This window comes from Neopsephotus bourkii, unplaced genomic scaffold (assembly GCF_033783945.1).
Source record: "Neopsephotus bourkii isolate Nb327-2 ecotype Australia unplaced genomic scaffold, CSIRO-AGI_Nbou_v1 NB_673, whole genome shotgun sequence".
Classification (NCBI taxonomy): domain Eukaryota; kingdom Metazoa; phylum Chordata; class Aves; order Psittaciformes; family Psittacidae; genus Neopsephotus; species Neopsephotus bourkii.
The window spans coordinates 2664732-2682889 of record NW_026901172.1 but is presented as its reverse complement, the minus strand read 5'-3'; the positions used below and the strand labels follow the sequence as shown (position 1 = coordinate 2682889).

The 18158-nt window shown below is 49.6% G+C and overlaps 1 protein-coding gene across 2 annotated transcripts in view; it reads right to left on the bottom strand.

Moving 5' to 3' along the window:
* Positions 1-18158, bottom strand: part of PGM1 (phosphoglucomutase 1) — a 28700-nt gene that overhangs the window by 457 nt on the left and 10085 nt on the right. The window contains exons 1-10 of one of the 2 annotated variants that reach the window (XM_061353463.1): positions 17243-17790; positions 12345-12507; positions 11551-11697; positions 9855-9980; positions 8761-8951; positions 8177-8331; positions 7623-7738; positions 3770-3905; positions 2185-2368; positions 812-946 (exon numbers count right to left, since the gene is read on the bottom strand). In XM_061353463.1, the coding sequence (XP_061209447.1) occupies positions 812-946; positions 2185-2368; positions 3770-3905; positions 7623-7738; positions 8177-8331; positions 8761-8951; positions 9855-9980; positions 11551-11697; positions 12345-12507; positions 17243-17500 (1611 nt within the window). In that variant the 5' untranslated portion in view covers positions 17501-17790. Of the gene's footprint in view, positions 1-811; positions 947-2184; positions 2369-3769; positions 3906-7622; positions 7739-8176; positions 8332-8760; positions 8952-9854; positions 9981-11550; positions 11698-12344; positions 12508-17242; positions 17791-18158 lie in introns of those variants that run through there. The other variant, XM_061353464.1, reaches the window with a different exon arrangement.

Genomic DNA, 18158 nt, shown 5'->3' with positions numbered 1-18158 from the left:
GAAAACCCCAGCACAGCTCCAGTGCCATACTCTGAACTCTGCTGCACCATCGGCACCATTAAATCCTAAGTGCAGTTTGTGCCTCTCAGAACGTGGGGTTTTGAGTCCTCTGTCAATAACAGCACAGCACATTATGCAAAAAGAGCTCAAGGACTCTTTGCTGGGGAATAGAAAATGAGAATTCTTTTCCTCCTGTGCCTACAAGAGAGGTCAGCAGCATTTCTAAATGATGCTGTAAAGAATGTGTATTATTCAGCTCTGGGGCAACAGCACAGGAGGGATGTGGAGCTGCTGGAGTGAATCCAGAGGAGGCCATGGAGATGCTGTGAGGGCTGGAGCAGCTCTGCTCTGGAGCCAGGCTGAGAGAGTGGGGCTGGGTCAGCCTGGAGAAGAGAAGGCTCCTGAAGGGGAGACCTGAGAGCAGCTCCAGTGCCTAAAGGGGCTGCCAATTCCCACATTCTGTATTGGAATGAGCTGATTTTATCCCCAGCGATGCAACATTTCAACTACAAGGTGAGTTCAGGACTGAAACGGTGTCTTCCCACACCTGCAACCAGCCACAGCTGTAACATAAACAGGAATTCTCATGTGGAATTGCAGGAGCAGCTGGGAGGGATTCTGGGTAAGTAACACGGGAGGTTTTTAAATGCATCTATTGTATAAATAGATAAAGGTTGGGATTAAAGGTACTAAAGCCAAAACACCTCACACCTCCCCAGCGCTCTCAGCAATGCAGTACTAAGCAAAGGTTTAATCTTGCTAGGGAGGCTGAAGGGAGCCAGCGGTGCCAGGGCTGAGGCTCTGCACTCACCTGAGGGTCTTCGTGGATCTTCTGCGGGTCCTTCTCGTAGCTGTCGATGTAGAGCCGCACGGTGGCCCCCGCGCTGCCGGTGCCGCTGAGCCTGAAGATGATGCGGGAGCCGTCAGAGAAGATGAGCCGCAAGCCCTGGTACGAGAGGAGGGGAGGGGAGGGGAGGGAAGAAGCCTCTGAGCCTTGTGCTCCTTGGGAAGCCAAGGTGTTTTCCATATGGTTCAGCACAGTGGTGCCTGAGCTGCGTGATCCCTGAGCTCCTCTTTAGGGAGCCACAGCAAACTCCTCCGTTATCCTCTCCCCACTCCCAGAGGAGCTTGTGCCCCTCCTGATCCACCCTGGAGGACTTGCTAGAGCTCCTGAACACAAAGTGTGTTGCTGCTGTAAGATCCCTCACCCCAGTACGTGCTTGGATGGAAACAAGCCAGGTGCTGTCAGCCATTGGAATAACCTCCCCAGCACTGGACACTGTTAAGATCTGGCTGGACAGAGTGCTGGGACATCTGGTCTAGGTCATGCTTTGCCAGGAGAGGTTGGACCAGATGATCCTTGAGGTCCTTTCCAACATGGGGTGGTGTGATTCTATGATTCTCTGCCACACACAGCATTACCAACCCACTGCTCTTCCACAAAAACAGGACATAAAGAAAATGCTCCTGTCATCCCACAGGCAGGGCAATCATTCCTGCAGGATTTCTCCATTATTCCTTCTCACTTACTCTGCTTCCACATTATGCTGCCAAACCATTTACAGGACATTGTTATTTCAGTCACTGGTCACAGGTTACTCTTCTCACATGTATTTAATAGCCCTGTGACTTCTGGAGCCTGGAATTCCATCCCCATTACAGCTGCTCTGCACCACTACCTGCCCTCTTAGGGACAAGCATGAGGGAGTGGCACCAGCTTGGGGACAAATGCATTGAGGGAGGATTTGCTTGCAGCAACCTGGGGGCCTCGTGCTAGAGACAAGATGATACTTGAACAGGGGGGTTGTTCCTCATGCTCCAGTGGGGTTTCAACCCTTCATTCAGCACAACCCATCCCTCAGGTGGTGGCCATCACCCAAAGGACCCCTCTCAACTCAGCTCCATCATTCCTTCCCCTTCAGGGTGGCTGTATAGAAGCTCTGCTCCCCTTCCAAGCCCTGCTGGGGCTGGAGCAGCCTCCAGACCCTTCCCTTTCCAAGGCAGCAATTTCCCTCACATGGAGCAGGAATCCCACCAGCAAACACAGGGCAGAAACAACATTCCAAGGGACAAATGCAGCGTTTGATTTTGTCCATTGCATCTGTTCTGCTTTAAAGGTGAGCCCACAATACACAGCACAACCCCCTCTGAGGCCACATCCAGCCCAGGCCAGGCTGTGCCCACCTGGTTTTTGGAGACGCTTCCATCCACGGGATCGTTGTACTCAAAGTTATCAGCTTTCTCCACCGTGTAGACTTTGTCACCACACGAGAGCTGCTTCCCCACAAAGGAGCGGTCAAACATCACCGCCTCCAGATCCTTCATCATTTTGTTAGCTGCATCTGCATCCACCTCCTCGTAGTCGTACCTACAAGCAGGCACCACAAAACAAAGGTTAGGAAGGGGAGGCTGCCATGAGGGGGAATGTTCTGTGATGTCCTGGTTGTAGCACTGTGCTCTGCCCCATGGATGTGCTCTACTTCTTTACTGCAGGAGAGGACAGGGAGAAAAGAGAGGAGGATCTGTGCACAGCAACATGGCTATGATGCAATGCAAATCCATGGGGTACACCACAACACATCCCAAGCATTCAGCGTCAGGAGAGATGAAAGTGCAGGTTGTGCTGTGCTATTGCACAACATCGTGGTGGTGTACTCCAGCAACACCGACTGCAAAGAACTGATCCATGGCAGGATCTCAGCAGGTTCCTCAGGATAAAACCCTTGCCTGTGCATCCACAGCAAAGTGCAGGTGGGACTGCAGCCAGGATAATGTTCCAGTGCCAGTGCCAGCTTTGATCTCTGTAACCCAGGTAAGAGAGGCAGCAGAGAGCAGCTGAAGTGCACATCAGGATGTGAGACTTTGCATTCCGATTCCCAGCATGATCTGTGCTGCTTTTATTCCCCAGTTGGCTGGAGCACGCATGGGCTTGCTAACCTGCTCCTACTGCACTGCTTGCTCTGCAGATGTACCTCTCGTGCTAAAAGACTGCCTTTTTATTCTAGGCTTTGGCATTTTTTCCACATTCAGCTGCGTGCTGGCTTTGTGGGGTGGGGGAAACAAGAAGGAAAAGGCAAATTCCTTCATCTGGCAATCTGAGACACAACTTTCAGGCAGGTATTCCCAGCTGAAAGGTTCCTGCTTAATGCATTCACCCCATACAGCATTCCCACCTCTGCTTGGAGCAGGCGGGTTCTCACTTCCCTTTCCATCTTCCATATCTACTGCAGTTGAAATTAAGGGTATTTTGGGACTGGACAGGAATTCAACCAGGTGAATAACAGCCTAGGAGCCATGCATCCATTCAATAAGACACTGCCATCACTGAAGACATTACAGGTTATCCTGGGGTTTGTAGTCTCCAGAAACATCCTGTTCCAATGGCAAAAAGGACTCTTGCAAGGAAAAAATATCCATTAAAAGAACAAAAAAGGCACTTTTGCAGAGAAAAAATGACTGTTGCTGCTAAACCCAGGACAAAAAGGCACAGCCTTTGCAGCCTTTGATACTTATTAGATTTATGTTTAGGACAACAAATCCTAAACCAGATATTGGGACAGGTGAAGGTGAGTACCTGCTGGTTTATTTAACCCAGTTATAGTCCATGCTGCAGCAACCTGCTCAGGGGGGTGTGAAATCACTGCAGGCAGCACATGTAAGGAGGCAGGAACCATGCCGTGGTGGCACATGCAGGGGCCATCAGTGCGCGGGGCCCTGCCCTTGGAGGGGTGAACACAGGACAGAGGGGAGCACATGGTGTCTGCCCCACCTGGTGAAGAAGTTCCTGCCGTACTTCTGCCAGTGATCCTTCATGATGTCCTCCACGCTCTGCTTGCGGGCGGCCAGGATGGACAGCCAGGCCAGGACAGCCCAGAGCCCGTCCTTCTCGCGGATGTGGTCGGAGCCTGCAGGGAGCCGCAGCACAAACACATTTCCACCTCTTCATGCAAGAGCCTGTGCTACGGCCCTACCTTGTCTTCCCCATCCAACTGGCAGCCGTACAGACACACAAATGGAAGCCATTCCATGAGCTTGATCCCTGCTGTATTGTTAAAACGGTTCAAGATATCATCTGCTTTTAGCTATAACCCAAATAAAACATTCAGCCTCTTTTAACGCACACACACTCATTGTTCACAGATCCTTAATTCTGTTCCCAAGGAAGCAATGGGGATGAAATGGTCATCAAAAGAAAGAACTAAAAAAAGGAGGGAAATGCAAAGGAACAGCTCAGGAAGGACTAACATCAACCTCCTCAAGCAGCTGTCATGAGCTGTCTGCCAAATCAGCATACCCTGAGCAGCACATATTCTGGATGAGCACCAAGAAAAATGTCAGCCCTTGCTGAGGAAGCCAAACCCTAACGACTCCGAAATTAGCAGCCCAGAATCCTTGAATGGTTTGGGTTGGAAGGGACCTTAAAGCTCCTCCAGCTCCAACCCCTGCCATGGGCAGGGACCCCTTCCACTGGAGCAGCTTGCTCCAAGCCCCTGTGTCCAACCTGTCCTTGAGCACTGCCAGGGATGGGGCAGCCACAGCTTCTCTGGGCACCCTGTGCCAGCGCCTCAGCACCCTCACAGGGAAGATATCACCCCAGAACAGAGAGAAAAGCCCATCAGACAACACCGGCTCTGGCAAACAGCAGTGCAAGGAGACCCAGAGGAGAGCCCTGTGCCCCCTCTCACCCACACATGCTCATCCCATAAAGGCTGTCAAAGACCCTGGTGTGGCTGGAAGAGGGCTCCTCCAGAGCAAGCACTGCACAGAGAGCAGGAATCCCCCTTGCCCTGGGAGCACACTGGACAGGAACCACGCAGCACCAGGGCCCTTGGGAAACCAGAGAAGGTGTTGCAACATATCCAGCACCCTGAGCACCTAAATTAAACAGGGATCAAATGGCAGCCCAGAATACACCCAGCCCACACCCCAGCCTTCTGGCTTGTGAGTGCTCCACAGATGCACAGCTCCTGGCTTTTACCATCTGAGCTCAGGAAAACCTCCAAAGAGGTCTTAATGAATCCCAAGGAGCTGGGGTATGCAGAGAGCACTCTGGAGCTCCCACTCTGCCTTCTTAAGGGTAGCCAGAGTGGGCAATCACCTGGGGAAAAGGCTGGGGCATGGGTTATGTGGGGCTTTGCATAAATCCCACTATTGTGGACACAGCGATAAATTATCCTCGGGGTCCTTTACAGCAGAGAGAGCTGTGCAGAGGTGATGGAGAGGAATGCTACATCAACACAAGTCCCATGTGATGGATCAACTTATTGCTGGAATCAAATACCCAAGGAAGCAAGCAGGAATGCTGTCATGTCACATTACTCTAATTGCTCCTGGACTCCAGTCCCAGGGGGGCACAGTTTGTTTCAATTTTTACTGGGTCTATTTGCCTGCTCCTTCACCTCTCTCCCCTTCAGCACTCCCATTCGGGCCGGCCCCAAACAGCTCCTCATTAACTTGCTATCAAACAGCCTTCCTTGCCCTTTTCATTCCTGAAAGTGTATGTGCCACATGGACAAACTCCTTTTGCATTGCAGGGGGAGGGTCCAGCACTCCCGGGCCCTTTCTGATTCAGTTCCTGCCCACTCGTGCTGCTGCGGGGCCAAAATCTCAGACCACTCTCATCTCCTGCTGCAGATGGAGTCACTCTTGTTTGTAATGCAGCCACTCAGCTACTGGGGGAGGGAGGGAAGCCATGAGCTCATGGCTCGTACAGTAAAAGATGGAAGCAATTTTAGAGAGCTGCTCATTAGAGACCATCTCCTATCAGCAGCTGCATGAATCATTTGGTGCTTTTTGTTGTTATTTATTTACTGAAATGCTGGTGCCCTCTCATTAGCCAGAGCTCCAAATGTAAACTTAATGCATGCTGAAATCACTCGGGGCAAAGCTCCAAAATCTGGCTTTGCTCATACTTCAAGATTTCTTTACACAGATACCATGTTTTGTGAAACTCCCCCTTTCTTCCTGAGGCCAAATCCAATGTATCAGGACAGCATTTGATTGCAATAGCATTGCCACTGAAGACTGCTTCAGTCCTGCAGCAAACTGTGGGCACCCAGTGGTCCCATTTCCTCAGCTACAGAAAAGCTGGGGTAGTCCTTTCTTGTCAAGTTGTGCACCCCAGTTCCACACAGCACAGTCACAAGAATGGTTTGGGTTGGAAGGGACCTTAAAGCTCCTCCAGTTCCAACCCCTGCCACAGGCAGGGACCCCTTCCACTGGAGCAGCTTGCTCCAAGCCCCTGTGTCCAACCTGGCCTTGAACACTGCCAGGGATGGGGCAGCCACAGCTTCTCTGGGCACCCTGTGCCAGCGCCTCAGCACCCTCACAGGGAAGAGCTTCTGCCTAAGAGCTCAGCTCAGTCTCCCCTCGGGCAGGTTCAAGCCATTCCCCTTGGCCTGTCCCTACAGGCCCTTGTCCCAAGCCCCTCTCCAGCTTTCCTGCAGCCCCTTTAGGCACTGGAGCTGCTCTCAGGTCTCCCCTTCAGGAGCCTTCTCTTCTCCAGGCTGCCCCAGCCCAGCTCTCTCAGCCTGGCTCCAGAGCAGAGCTGCTCCAGCCCTCGCAGCATCCCCATGGCCTCCTCTGCATTCACTCCAACAGCTCCACGTCCCTCTTGGGTTGGGATTTGAGGCCATCCCTTTTCTGTGAGACACCCCCAACACAGGCTGAAATGTTTTTGTGAAATATGGGATGATGGAATGAAAACACGCAAAGTTTGAGCCTGAAATCGTCCAACCTTAATCCCCTCAGGATCCGGTGCCTTGCGTGTCCTACCAACTGCCCCCTGGTCTTCAGAGGTCTTTAGGGAACAGGAGAAACAAGACCTTGCGGGGCATTCAGACCTGATACAACTCAGCCTTTGTGCATGAATTAGGTGCTGACCTAATGGGAAGGTCCCATTTCTACAGTCAGGATGTTAAACCCATGTGGTAGATGCCACGGGAGAGCTCAGGAACAGCCGAGGCCTCCCAGGAACACTGCGTGTTTTGAGCGCGCCGCGCCGACGCAGAGCAAAACCTGCTCACTTCTGCTTCCCTGCACAAGCCGTGGCTGTGTGTCACGTGCACAGCCCTAGTAAATTCCTTAAGATGTTCACTTTGTTTCTCAGTAACCCAATAACTTGCTCCGACTGTTCAAAGGCAAGTGTTAATTTAAACTTTATAAATCATACCTTGTTTTTCGAACAGGAAAACGAGGGCCCTATTAAGCTCAGAGATTTAATAGTGACCTGAAACCTTCCCTAATAAAACTGCATGCTCCAAACCATATTTCTTTGCAGAAATGAAAACATTTAGAAGGTTTTCCTGGCCACCAAGAGTTGAAAAATACATTTAACATTGCACTTAATCCCCATAGACTCAATGACCGGGCTAGTAAAGAGGCCCTTAAACTTCCTGCATATCTACACGTGCCTTCCTAACTAACTGAAAGGAGAGCTAGCTCCTGCCTGACCAAACTTTGTGCTTGTTTCCACCAAGGATCCTTGCAAGCTTTTTTAAGATGTAATTAATTAGAAGCATTAATAACTATACATGAAAGGTAAATCCCAAGCTGCCCACCACAACAAAGAACTAAGAGGAGGATTAACAGCATCCTTGGTGAAACCAGGAACACTGACTTACCTGTACCAAAGCTTTCCTCTCCACACAGAGACAGCTTGTTTGCATCCATCAAGTTTCCAAAGAACTTCCAGCCGGTTGGAGTTTCATACAAAGCAATCTTTGTAGCTTGGGCCACCCTTTAAAGGTAAGAAAGGCTAAAGTCACATCACAGCTCGACTCTCAGCACTCCCATGTGTCATACTGCAGCAAGAGCTTCAGCTGGTACCAAGCATTGCTTTTGGGGTAGCACTGAACGAAGATCATGCCACTGGCTTGGTTTTTTTATAATGAACAATTCTTTGTCCAACAAACCTATTTCATCCTGGTATAAGGTTTGGAAATAGGTGGGAAAATGGAATCCCAGCCTGGTTTTGGTTGAAAGGGACCTTAATGATCATCTAGTTCCAACCCCCTGCACAATTAAAGAGTAGATATAAATGTAACAGCTCTGGCTCTGCTTCACCCCTCAGACGGACCATGAGATGGTCCCATGAGATGCACTCATTCCCACTGAAGACAAAAGGACAGTCCCTCTCCTTGGCTGGGCTCCCACCATGCACAGAGGTGAACGCTACCTATCCAGAGCCCCGCTGGTGGGCATGCTCCGGGCAAAGCCGCGCACTCCGGTCTGCTGGAAGTACGGGATGCTGAAGATGTTGGCAGCGATGACAGCAACGGAGTCGGAGGGGTTCACAAAGAAGCCGTGTTTCCCAAGAATCATGTTGCGATCCTGGGGAAGACAAGAGAGGAACAGCTCTGATCCCTGCTTAGTGCGGAGCGGCTGCAGCGGCAGAAGTTGTTCTGCTGGCAGACACAGCCCATAAAGCCAGCGACTCACAGAGGGTTTCTTGACTGCACTGAAATAAATGCAGGGTTTTGACACAGTTAAATAGCACCTGGATAGGATTTCACTTTCCTGCTGATTTTTCACAGCCTTTAAAGCTATTTAAACACAGTTTGGACTTCAGCATCGACATAGGAGCCAGCTATTGCCGCGGTGGCAAATTGCGGCAAGTGGTTCACCGCCATTCACAACTGGAAAGGAAAAAGGGAGAATAAAAGGTCTTTGCCCTCATCCTCCTCTGCTTAAAAGCAGCTGAACAGTCAGTCCCCATAGCTGATTAGAGGGCAAAAAGTGAATAAGGAACAGCCCATTTACCCCATCTCCATCAAAGGCAGCTCCGAAGTCGTACTCTCCTGTCTTCATGGTCTGAACCAGGTCAGCAGCGTAGGTTAAGTTGGGGTCAGGATGGTGGCCACCAAAGTCCTCCAGTGGGGTGCAGTTCACAGCTGAGTTTGCTGGGGCTCCAAGCTCCTCACACAGGATCTTTTTGACATAAGGGCCCACAACTATCACAGCAAAACATGGAAACAAGTCAGCCTCTGCCCTTCACACCAGCCACGTAACCACCCAGCTCTCTGGTCTGGTCAGTTTGGGGCAGTTTATGTAGTTTTTGGTAGTAAAGCACAAATGATTACATCAAAGACCCAAGCAGCACATAGGTGTGCTTAACCCTGACCCACTCAGGCACACAGGCTCTTGCCAAAGCAGCTTCTCAGCTGGAGGGTTGTCCCACTAAGTAAGGGAAACCACTCATGGGTTTAGAAGCAAGGATGAGCCTATGCCAGGGGTTCAGCATGTGAGCCAGGACCCCACTGTGAAGGGCTTATGCCACGAGGGCACCAAGGTATTAGTATTGCCACATAATAGACCAAAATGCACGTTCTTCACAGATACCCAGCAGTACAACAGGATTTACTGCTCTCAAACACTAATAACATAGGCAATAAAAAATTAGTGAGCATTGGAATGGGAATGATCTGGAGACAGGAGAAACAAGACACAGGAAAGCAAGGGACTCACAAGATTGGCCTCTATATTCAATCACATAAAACAGTCTAACGGTGCCATTTCTGTATTCAGATACCCATGGGAAGATCTTTGCCTAACTCCTGTGACCTCAATGGGACACTGACTGATGTGGGGTCCTCCAGGACAGCTCTGATGACAGCACCAGCGCTAACCTCCTCCATCTCTCAAGTGTGGATAGATACGTGTGAGCCATTCAGCATCCCCCCCAAATCCCACCGATCTCTCTGCCCTAGGTCAACTCCTGAACCCAAACATAACAAACCCCAGATGTACAAGTGAGGGAGATAAATTCCAGAAGATAACCTTGCTCTCTGAAGTAGGTGGTAAAGCCCTAGGGATATCTGTCCCCAACAGTGGCTCAAACCCAAGTCCACCCCTACCTCCGTGCATAGCATCTATGCGAATCTTGAGCTGGTTCTTCCCTGAAAGCAGTTCCTTCAACGCGTGGAAGTCAAAGATGTTCCTCAGCATATTCGCATAAGCTTCTACTGAGTCCACAATCTCCACTGGAAAAAACCAAACAAAGTACATGGAGACCAATTCTCACAGTTCAAATCTCTGGAGAAAAGCAACTGTCCAGACTGTTCAGCCTGGAGAAGAGAAGCTGCGTGGAGACCTCAGAGCAGCTTCCACAAGGATGCCGGAGAGGGACTCTTCATCAGGGACTGTAGTGGTAGGACAAGGGGTGATGGGTTCAGACTGAAACAGGGGAAGTTTAGATTGGATATAAGAAAGAAGCTCTTCCCTGTGAGGGTGCTGAGGCGCTGGCACAGGGTGCCCAGAGAAGCTGTGGCTGCCCCATCCCTGGCAGTGCTCAAGGCCAGGTTGGACACAGGGGCTTGGAGCAAGCTGCTCCAGTGGAAGGGGTCCCTGCCCGTGGCAGGGGTTGGAGCTGGAGGAGCTTTAAGGTCCCTTCCAACACAAACCAGTCTAGGACCCAATGATAATTTTGCTACACACGGAACTGTGCTGACAGTCCTTGGTACAAAGGGCCAAGGGTTAACATAAGGGCTGTAAACATCCCATAGGATGATTTCATAAAGACACTAGGAATGGTCCTGGATTAAGAATTTAATCACAGGCTGCCACTGCTAATCAGGTTACAGACCAAACAGGCCAACAAAATCCTTAAGGCAAACACTGTTAGAGCTATGGCTCCCTGGACTTCTTTCCAGAGGGCTCAATCCCACTCTGCTTACCTGGAGAGGGGGATTAAAGGAAAAGGGGAAGCAAATATTATATATATAAACAGATACATATGAATATATATAAAATATATCAATATATATAATTACACTTTTTTATATATACATATAAACAGATCTCAGATTTCCACCAAACTCAATGGGAACTGTGCACCTCATAGTTGGAAAACATTGCACCTTTGCAACTACCAGGCAGTATAAAGCCAGAGCCATGAAAACCCCATTAACATAGAAATTCCAGTACACAGAGATGGGAACTTAGAGACATGCCAACTGTTAGAATCTCTGAATTTACTTCTTTCAATTCCAAGCATAGGGCACCAGGAGATGGGAAACAAATCCTCACAGCAAGTGTTCTTCAAAAGCCTGTTTAATGCATTTCGTGTTTCAGTGCTGACTGACAAAAGTCATGTGTGAAATGTAACGGCTCTCCCACTCACAGGGACAGCTTTTATATGTGAAATTATGGGAAATCAGTTACACAGATTACACGCTGTGATTTTTAACCAGGAAAATGCACTTTAACTGCAGAGTTGTCTGATTTGCAAGCACGTGTTAATGCTAGATTTACAGACAAGGCAGTGTCTGGGGAACTTTGGGGGAGCAAATTTACCTACTGAAGTCCAACCTTCTCTAGGACAGAAACAGTGATACAACTAAAGTATCTATACAAGGTAAGATGCAGGCCAAAAAAAGACAGGAATAAATGCCAGGGAGAGGAGGAGCAATGTCCCTGGTTGACTTATCCAGTGGCTGAGGAGGAGAGGTCAGAATGGCCACATCCGTCCTTCAGAAACAACATATGTCCTTATGGCAGGCCTAAGCTAAACCCACCTGAAAGGAAACTCCGAAAGGAAGAGTTGTCATTTACCTGTAAATGGTTTAAATTTGTTCTCCAAGTCAAACTGCTGTTTCCCAATGGTGCTCAGGTCCACCTGGAGGTCCGGGCAGATTGCGTACTCCTCAATTTTCTTGCTGATTTGGAAGATTTTATCCGTGATGCCTTCCGGAGCAGGACCTGCAGGATAGAATGGGCAAGGGAGAACATATTAAAGAATCAGACTGCAAGAGGAGACTGCTTTGGAAGTACAGCAAAAGATCGTGGGCTGGCAATACCTCCCTAGGATAGGAATGTCTCACAGAGCAGGAATGGCCTTAAATCCCAGCACATGGAGTGTGGAGCTGTTGGAGCGAGTGCAGAGGAGGCCACAAAGATGCTGCAAGGGCTGGAGCAGCTCTGCTCTGGAGCCAGGCTGAGAGAGCTGGGCTGGGGCAGCCTGGAGAAGAGAAGGCTCCTGAAGGGGAGACCTGAGAGCAGCTCCAGTGCCTAAAGGGGCTGCAGGAAAGCTGGAGAGGGGCTTGGGACAAGGGCCTGTAGGGACAGGCCAAGGGGAATGGCTTGAACCTGCCCGAGGGGAGACTGAGCTGAGCTCTTAGGCAGAAGCTCTTCCCTGTGAGGGTGCTGAGGCGCTGGCACAGGGTGCCCAGAGAAGCTGTGGCTGCCCCATCCCTGGCAGTGCTCAAGGGCAGGTTGGACACAGGGGCTTGGAGCAAGCTGCTCCAGTGGAAGGGGTCCCTGCCTGTGGCAGGGGTTGGAACTGGGTGAGCTTTAAGGTCCCTTCCAACCCAAACCAGTCTGGGATTTTATGGACAAAACAAACTTACCTCCATTGGCAATATTGAATTTAATGCCAAAATCTCCATTGGGGCCACCAGGGTTGTGGCTGGCTGTCAGAATGATGCCACCAATGGCTTTGATTTTTCTGATGATGCAGGACACTGCTGGGGTGGAGAGGATGCCATTCTGCCCAATGACCAAGCGGCCAATCTGAAAATGAAAGAGCAAAGGAAACTTCTGTGAACCCCAGAACCTAAAACCCAGCAGACCCACAAAACCCCACTGGTGACAGGTAAAGCAGAGCCCCAGGAGCATGCTGATGGCAGAGGTGCTGCTTCTCTGCAAACAAACAGTTTGTTCTGGAAGGCTGCTGCTGCTCTCTGCTGTGTACAGTGAAGGGCAGCATCCAACCCTTCAAGCATCCGAAGGGGGCCTACAAGGATAAGGGAGAGGGGCTCTTCATTAGGAACTTCAGTGGTAGGACAAGGGGTGATGGGTTCAGACTGAAACAGGGGTAGTTCAGGTTAGATCTAAGGAAGAAGTTCTTTACTGTGAGGGTGCTGAGGCGCTGGCACAGGGTGCCCAGAGAAGCTGTGGCTGCCCCATCCCTGGCAGTGCTCAAGGCCAGGTTGGACACAGGGGCTTGGAGCAAGCTGCTCTAGAGGAAGGTGTCCCTGCCCGTGGCAGGGGCTGGAGCTGGAGGAGCTTTAAGGTCCTTTCCAACCCAAACCATTCAAGGATTCTTTGATTCTGTTGTGCTTTTTTAGCATTTTCCTTTACAAGCATTGCAGCCCAGCTGGAAATGGCAGCTTGTACTGGAGGGCTGAACTTTCCAGGGGCATCTCAGCAAGAACTAAACAAAACCCCAGCACACCACCCTTTGTCTGTGGTACTGAACTTTGCTTTCAAAAGACACAATGGGACCGAGAGAAGCCAAAACAGAACAAAAATTGAGTATCATCTCTATTCCCATGGGAGCAGCTGCAGATTGTCTGACTCGCAGCGGGTAACACATCTCCTTCCCATGAATTCAGTTCTAGCACCCAGATTAAATCCAGAACAATGTGCTAAGCAGTACAACGTGATCAGGATCCGGTTGCTGGAGTTGATGTAATAAAGCAGAAGATGAACATTTCTCTGGAAGAACATGTTCCTTAACATAAGCCATGTTCCTTAACATAGACTTTGTTAACGAGGTGACAGATGTAAGAGAATACCAGGCTACTCCCCGTCAACCACAGAGATTAAACTCTATATGACTGAGGAAAGAGGAGGAATTTCATTCAAACACAGGATAAAGCAGCAAAGAAAAGCAGCATTCCCAGACCGAAGGCCCAGGTTCAGTGCTAAGCCAAGGGCACTGGATGACTGTGATTCCTCTCCCATGGCACTGCCCAGTGCTAAGCCCCAGCTTCACTGCCAACAGGTTCTTACATGCTACAGCTGTCACAGAGGGGATGGGTGAGCAAGGTGCTGCTAGAAGAGCTGCATCCCCACCAAACAATGAGCATAAACCTGAAACAGCAGCTTATAAACCCAAAGTGAAAGCTCTTTCCAGCCTCCAAATTGTGGTGCTTCAGTTTCCCCAGGAACCAATGCAGTCTCCACGAAGCTCCCCTCTAAAACCTCATCTTCCTAATGGCAGGAAAAGGAGCACTATTTGGGCAAACACTTTCTGTATTGCTATGTGATATAAGCTCCTTTGGTGCACATCCAAATGACACATGGGTACACATGCTCACGTGAAGCTGATCCTCATGATGCTGTCTCTCTGCTCTGCCAGGAACAAAAGCAATATCCCCTCAAGTAGTGTCTGGGTCTGCCTATTCTCTAATCAGGTTCAACACAGGCAATAAACTTAGAAAGCACAATACGCTAAAGACTTCAAGATTCATCTGGACAACATGCTGGGACATCCATTCGAGGTCGTGCTTTGCTTAGGAAGGTTGGGAGACATAACCCCTGAGGTCCCTTCCAACCTGGGATTCTGTGATTCTTTTGTTTCCCAGCTTGCCTTTGAGGGTCACATTCAGCCACAGCACCCCTCTGCATCAGTGTTCTTCCAGGCCTCCTGTGCAGCTCAAGAGATGCTGGAAAGGACTGGCAAAACAAGGGAGTTTCCCTCCCAAACCACACATCAGCTGCAGGAGAGCTGGGGAAGGAAAAGAAGAAATACTTGTCTCCAGATGTGCTACTCTGATTTGGGGTCCTCCTTGGCTTTCAGAGGTTTTCAGACATTATTCCCACCCATCCAGTACTAAATCCTTTGTGGAAAAGGTTGCTCGGTATAGCAGCATACTGAGCAGTCCACACTTGATCATTTTTAATTCTCTGTGAATTCCCACAAGAAAAAACTAAGGATGAAATCATGGAATCCCAGACTGGTTTGGGTTGGAAGGGACCTTAAAGCTCCTCCAGCTCCAACCCCTGCCACAGGCAGGGACCCCTTCCACTGGAGCAGCTTGCTCCAAGCCCCTGTGTCCAACCTGCCCTTGAACACTGCCAGGGATGGGGCAGCCACAGCTTCTCTGGGCACCCTGTGCCAGCGCCTCAGCACCCTCACAGTATCACAGAATCCCAAGGGTTGGAAGGGACCTCAAAAGATCATCAGGTCCCCCCCCCCCTGCAGGAGCAGGGTAACCTAGAGTACATCACACAGGAACTTGTCCAGGCGGGCTTTGAATATCTCCAATGTGGGAGACTCCACAACCCCCCTGGGCAACCTGTTCCAGTGCTCTGTCACTCTCACAGTAAAGAAGTTCTTCCTGATGTTAACGTGGAACCTTCTATGCTCCAGTTTACACCCATTGCCCCTTGTCCTGTCACTGGATATCACTGAAAAAAACCTAGCTCCATCATCCTGACACTCACCCTTTACATATCTGTAACCACTGATGAGGTCACTCCTCAGTCTCCTCCAAGCTAAAGAGACCCAGCTCCCTCAGCCTCTCCTCATAAGGGAGATGTTCCACCCTCTTCATCATCTTTGTGGCTCTGCACTGGACTCTTTCAAGCAATTCCCTGTCCTTCTTGAACTGAGGGGTCCAGAAGAGCTTCTGCCTAAGAGCTCAGCTCAGTCTCCCCTCAGGCAGGTTCAAGCCATTCCCCTTGGCCTGTCCCTACAGGCCCTTGTCCCAAGCCCCTCTCCAGGTTTCCTGCAGCCCCTTTAGGCACTGGAGCTGCTCTCAGGTCTCCCCTTCAGGAGCCTTCTCTTCTCCTGTTCACAAACAGACACACTTTGTGCAGTGATTTTGGGTCACAGCACTCTGAAGCAATCCAGGCAACACTTCTACCCTGGTTTTACTGAAAGCCCCACGCAAGCAAGGTACCTCCTGCGGCCTACCTCCTCCCCCAGTAACACAGGCTGATGCTTTCATGCCAAAACCATACTTTCTAGGCCAGGGAAACTGGTGTCTGCAGCTTCACTGTGCCATCAGCACACGCTTCCCATCCTCTTACTGTAAAAGAGATTCATGACAAGATGCACCAATCCTACACACTGTGGTACAGTTACAGCCTCTGAATAGAGACACTTTTCTTTATGCAAGTCAGGTTAAGAGAACAAACTACCTTGGTAATTTCCTTTAACCAAATAATCATCACTAAAAACATGGAATGTGATGCTATCCACATGCTTGGTGCAATTTGGAAACCCTGTTGATCCCACATTTATAGACCAGTACCTGTCTCTGGTACACACCTCCAAGGAGATTTTCACATACTCAAAACACAATACACACGCCCTCCTTATGGTCTTTTTTATACTGGAAAGAGTCCTTGGGCTCATGCCTTCTATTCTATAAAGTACAGTGCTGACAGCCACAGGTATTATCCAGACTGTAGAAAACCAACAAAAAAATACCAGAACCAGCCGTGAAACCAGATTTTAGCCAGGCAAAAGCCACATTGCTGGAATGAAATGCATGAGAAAAGCCTCAGCTGGTGAAGATCAGTGTAATCTCACCTTTCCCAGCAGATCTGTCCTAGTGTCAAGCAGTCCAAGCAGCAGGCCTGGCTCTTTGTGCACATTTCCCAGCTCTTCTGCTCAGCCCATACACTGACTTTAGAGCAATACATTAATTTGTAATGCCAAAGGATATTTTTCCCCCAAAACGTTGAAAATATCTTGATTTTAAAAGCAATAACTCTCTCCTTCTATTCTCCCAGTCACTACTTACCACCCTGTTGTGATCAGATAGGTTTTTCTGTCAAATTCCTAAGAGCCAGGTCTCTCAGCATAGAGCTTGCTCTGCCCTAAGAGATCCAGGACAGACAGCAGAATCTTTTCTTCTTAAAAAGCAGAAGGAAACAAAGACAAAACCCCAGTGCCCAAGGGTCTGCTGCAAACAGACAAGCCTTCTCTTCTGCTTCCAAAACACAGATCTCCACACAGAGAACACTGTAAAGGTTGCCACTCAGTTCCTACCTCTCATCTTATTTCAGTTTTCAAAGGCTCCCAGTGTATTTTATCACACAGCCATAACTTATAACCACTGGGAAAGAAACCACCTTGGTTTACCTTTCATTTTGCTGAGCAGCTCAGAGCCATGCTGAAAGAGCTTCTGCCGAGCTGCACAGAACAGCGAGCCATGGCTCTACCAGGCACCTCACTTCGGAACAGGATCTGACAGAGAGGCTATGAACTCCACAGGTGCCAATAGCTCGTGGCATGTCAAAACACAAAGCAAGAGCACACAAACCCCAAGCAGCGTTTCTTTTCTTTGCTGCACGTGGATTCTCACATGCTTCTATCCAACCACATCACTTCAAAGTGAAAACCCAGCAATTTCTGTACTAGCAAGCTGATTTCCCATTAAAAAGTTAACTATTACCAGTTGAGGAAAGTCTCTGGGGAAATTAAATCATGCAGTGACTAATTCACTATGGTTTTCTGCATTTATCAGCTACACAGCTATAGGAATTTAGGCATTTAACATTTACCAACCCCGTTGGCAGCAGCCATTTGGACTATCAGTTCCACTGCAGACTTATTAAGGTATCTCCCATCACCTCCAACTACCATAGAAGATCCTTGTCGATCTCTTAGGTCTATGGAATAAAATATACTCTGGATAAAATTCTGCAAATAATTCATCTTGGATTCAAAATAAAAGGTCTTCTTCCGTAATCCACTGGTTCCTGGCTTCTGGTCATGGTAGGGAGCTGTTGGCACAGTCAACAGAGGCAGAGGAGCGTCTTCCATGTTCTTTTTCCACACAAACGCATCTAAAAAGCCAATTATGCCACAATACAAAAATCAGCCTTGACACCAGCAATGGCCCACCTATGAAACAGAAGTTCAGGGAAGTCGCTGAGCTTCCAAAAATAACTCCCTGAACCTCCAGCTGAGTGTGGTTTCTGTAACTGAAGACGTTTTCTTGCACTTGTTGTGGAGGATCAATGTCACGGAGAATGCACAATTCCACGCTGCCATCCCTCACTGGGAGAGGAGTTTTGTCTCCTCTCTCATCTTCTGGCTTCCGCAGGCACAGCTCCTCATCCTTCTGTGCTGTCGCCCACCGGAGCCCAGCACGGTCAATCCATCCCCTTCTCCCTCAGGACAGGGCTGTCAGGGGAGGAAAGCAGCTCAGCCCTCAGCTTGGATGCACTGCCCACTGCCCTGGCACGGTCACCACCAGCCAGGCAGAGCTGCAGGGCAGTGCCAAGCCGCTGGCCAGGGCCACTGTCACGCTGTGCCCGTGAGGTTGAGCCTCCAGTGGGCATCGCAGCACCCGGCCCAAGGCATTTTGCTAAGTCTGGTGAGTTAAAGGTCACTCTTAAAATGGAAGGCAGCAGATCTGTTACCTACAGTGTGTGCATACAGCTCCTGCTCCGACAACCTGACTTCGCCATGGGTTCCC